Source organism: Oryx dammah, unplaced genomic scaffold (assembly GCF_014754425.2).
Source record: "Oryx dammah isolate SB20612 unplaced genomic scaffold, SCBI_Odam_1.1 HiC_scaffold_21, whole genome shotgun sequence".
In the NCBI taxonomy this organism is placed as follows: Eukaryota; Metazoa; Chordata; class Mammalia; order Artiodactyla; family Bovidae; genus Oryx; species Oryx dammah.
Window position 1 is genome coordinate 8,916,889 of NW_024070205.1, and position 1,866 is coordinate 8,918,754.

General features: G+C 52.8%; 1 protein-coding gene across 1 annotated transcript in view; it reads right to left on the bottom strand.

Moving 5' to 3' along the window:
- Positions 1-869, bottom strand: part of RD3 (RD3 regulator of GUCY2D) — a 2,310-nt gene extending 1,441 nt beyond the window's left edge. The window contains exon 1 of the mRNA XM_040263108.1: positions 574-869. Within this exon, the coding sequence (XP_040119042.1) occupies positions 574-869 (296 nt within the window). The remainder of the gene's footprint in view (positions 1-573) is intronic.
- Positions 870-1,866: the final 997 nt, after the last annotated feature.

Consider the following 1,866-nt stretch of genomic DNA (forward strand, 5'->3'; position numbering starts at 1 on the left):
AGGATGGTGGGAGTTACCTGAGGATGGTGGGAGTTACCTGAGGATGGCATTACCTGAGTTACCTGAGTTATCTGAGGATGTCTGGAGTCTCTGGAGGATGGTGGGGAGTTGCCTGAGTTACCTGAGGATGTCTGGAGTTACCTGAGGATGGTGAGGAGTTACCTGAGTTACCTGAGGATGTCTGGGGTTACCTGAGGATGGCAGGGAGTTATCTGAGTTACCTGAAGATGTCTGGAGTTACCTGAGGATGGTGGGAGTTACCTGAGGATGGCGGGGAGTTACCTGAGGTTGTCTGGAATTACCTGAGGAGGGCAGGGAGTTGCCTGAGTTACCTGAGGGTGGTCAGAGTTACCTGAGGATGGTGGGAGTTACCTGAGGAGGGTGGGGAGTTACCTGAGGATGTCTGGAGTTGCCTGAGGAGGTGGGGAGCTACCTGAGTTACCTGAGGATGTCTGGAGCTGCCTGAGGATGGTGGGAGTTACCCGAGGAGGGTGGGGAGTTGCCTGAGTTACCCGAGGGTGTCTGGAGTTACCTGAGGATGTCTGGAGTTACCCGAGGACGGCGGGGAGTTACCTGAGGATGGCGGGCCCGCAGTAGGCCGGGTGGATCCTGGCGCAGACGTCCTCCAGCTGCAGCCTCTCGCCGGGGCTGAGGTCGTAGGCGGGCCGCGGCGCGCTGGCCAGCCAGCTGTAGTCCACGCGGGTGCAGACCTTCCTCGCCGCGTGGCCGCGCTCCCGCTGCTGCCGCTCAGCCTCGCGCATCTGCCCTGCCAGCTCCACCATGAGCGTCTCCAGCACCATCTCCGCCGGGCTCCGCGACGCCGGCCGTGGCGGCGCCTCGTTCCCCCGCAGCCACGGGAGCAGGGACATGGCCCCCAGGCCCTGCCGGGGCCGGGCGGGAGTGCGTCTTCCTCAGCCCCTCCGTCAGCCAAGGTGAGGAGAACGGGGTGAGGCGGGGAGAGCGGAGGCCCGAGTGAGAAGACCTCCCCCTTCACAGCTGGGCGGCCTCGGGTAAGACGCTTAGCCTCGCTGAGCAATCGTTTCTACGTCTGTAAGACAAAGTGGTGGTGTGTGAGAAGCAATTGTGAGTTAACTTGGGAAGCTCTAAGCACCGCATAAAAGTAAGATAATCTCATGGCCATAAAAGTCTCTAAAAGCGTCCAGATGACTGAGCTTCCAGATCCTCGGTCACTCCAAACAAAGATGGAAATCACTCCAAACAAAGATGGAAACGTACTGTTAAAAATAAGGCAACAGGCCCCAAATGGAGTCCTTAGGCTAAGCCCCACGCCACCAAACCAAGACTTAGTTTCACCTCTCACAGGAATCACTTGATCAGCACTAGTTAAGTAATCTGCCTGATAGCCCTCTGCCAGCCGCTAAAGGATAATAACTTTGCAGCAACCAATTTGCTTTTTTTTTGCTTTAACATCCTTGTTCCCACTCCCTTCTGACTATAAAAGTGTTTCATTTGGTACAGCTCCTCAGAGCTCCTTGATATTTGCTAGATTTGAATAGACTTTTTTTTTTCTCAAATAAACTCTTAAAAAAAATTTAATATGCCTCAGTTTACCTTTTAACAATGCTGTGTGGCTGAGCATAATCTTATCCCTATGGTTTAAGGGGAAATAAACAATACATTCAGAACAGATGTTTTCATAACAGGAAATGCCCCCAATCTGTTACTGAAAAAAGCTGAAGATTGTCTGAGACTGATACTGTCCTGTAAATGATACAACTTACCCACCATTCATTCATTTATTCATCATTCATCAGGCAAAAGCATTAATCAAGCACAGTGTACACATCTGTGGAGGACCAACAAGCATGATAGCATGTCTGGACCCTGCTCTCCAGCAGATACAAG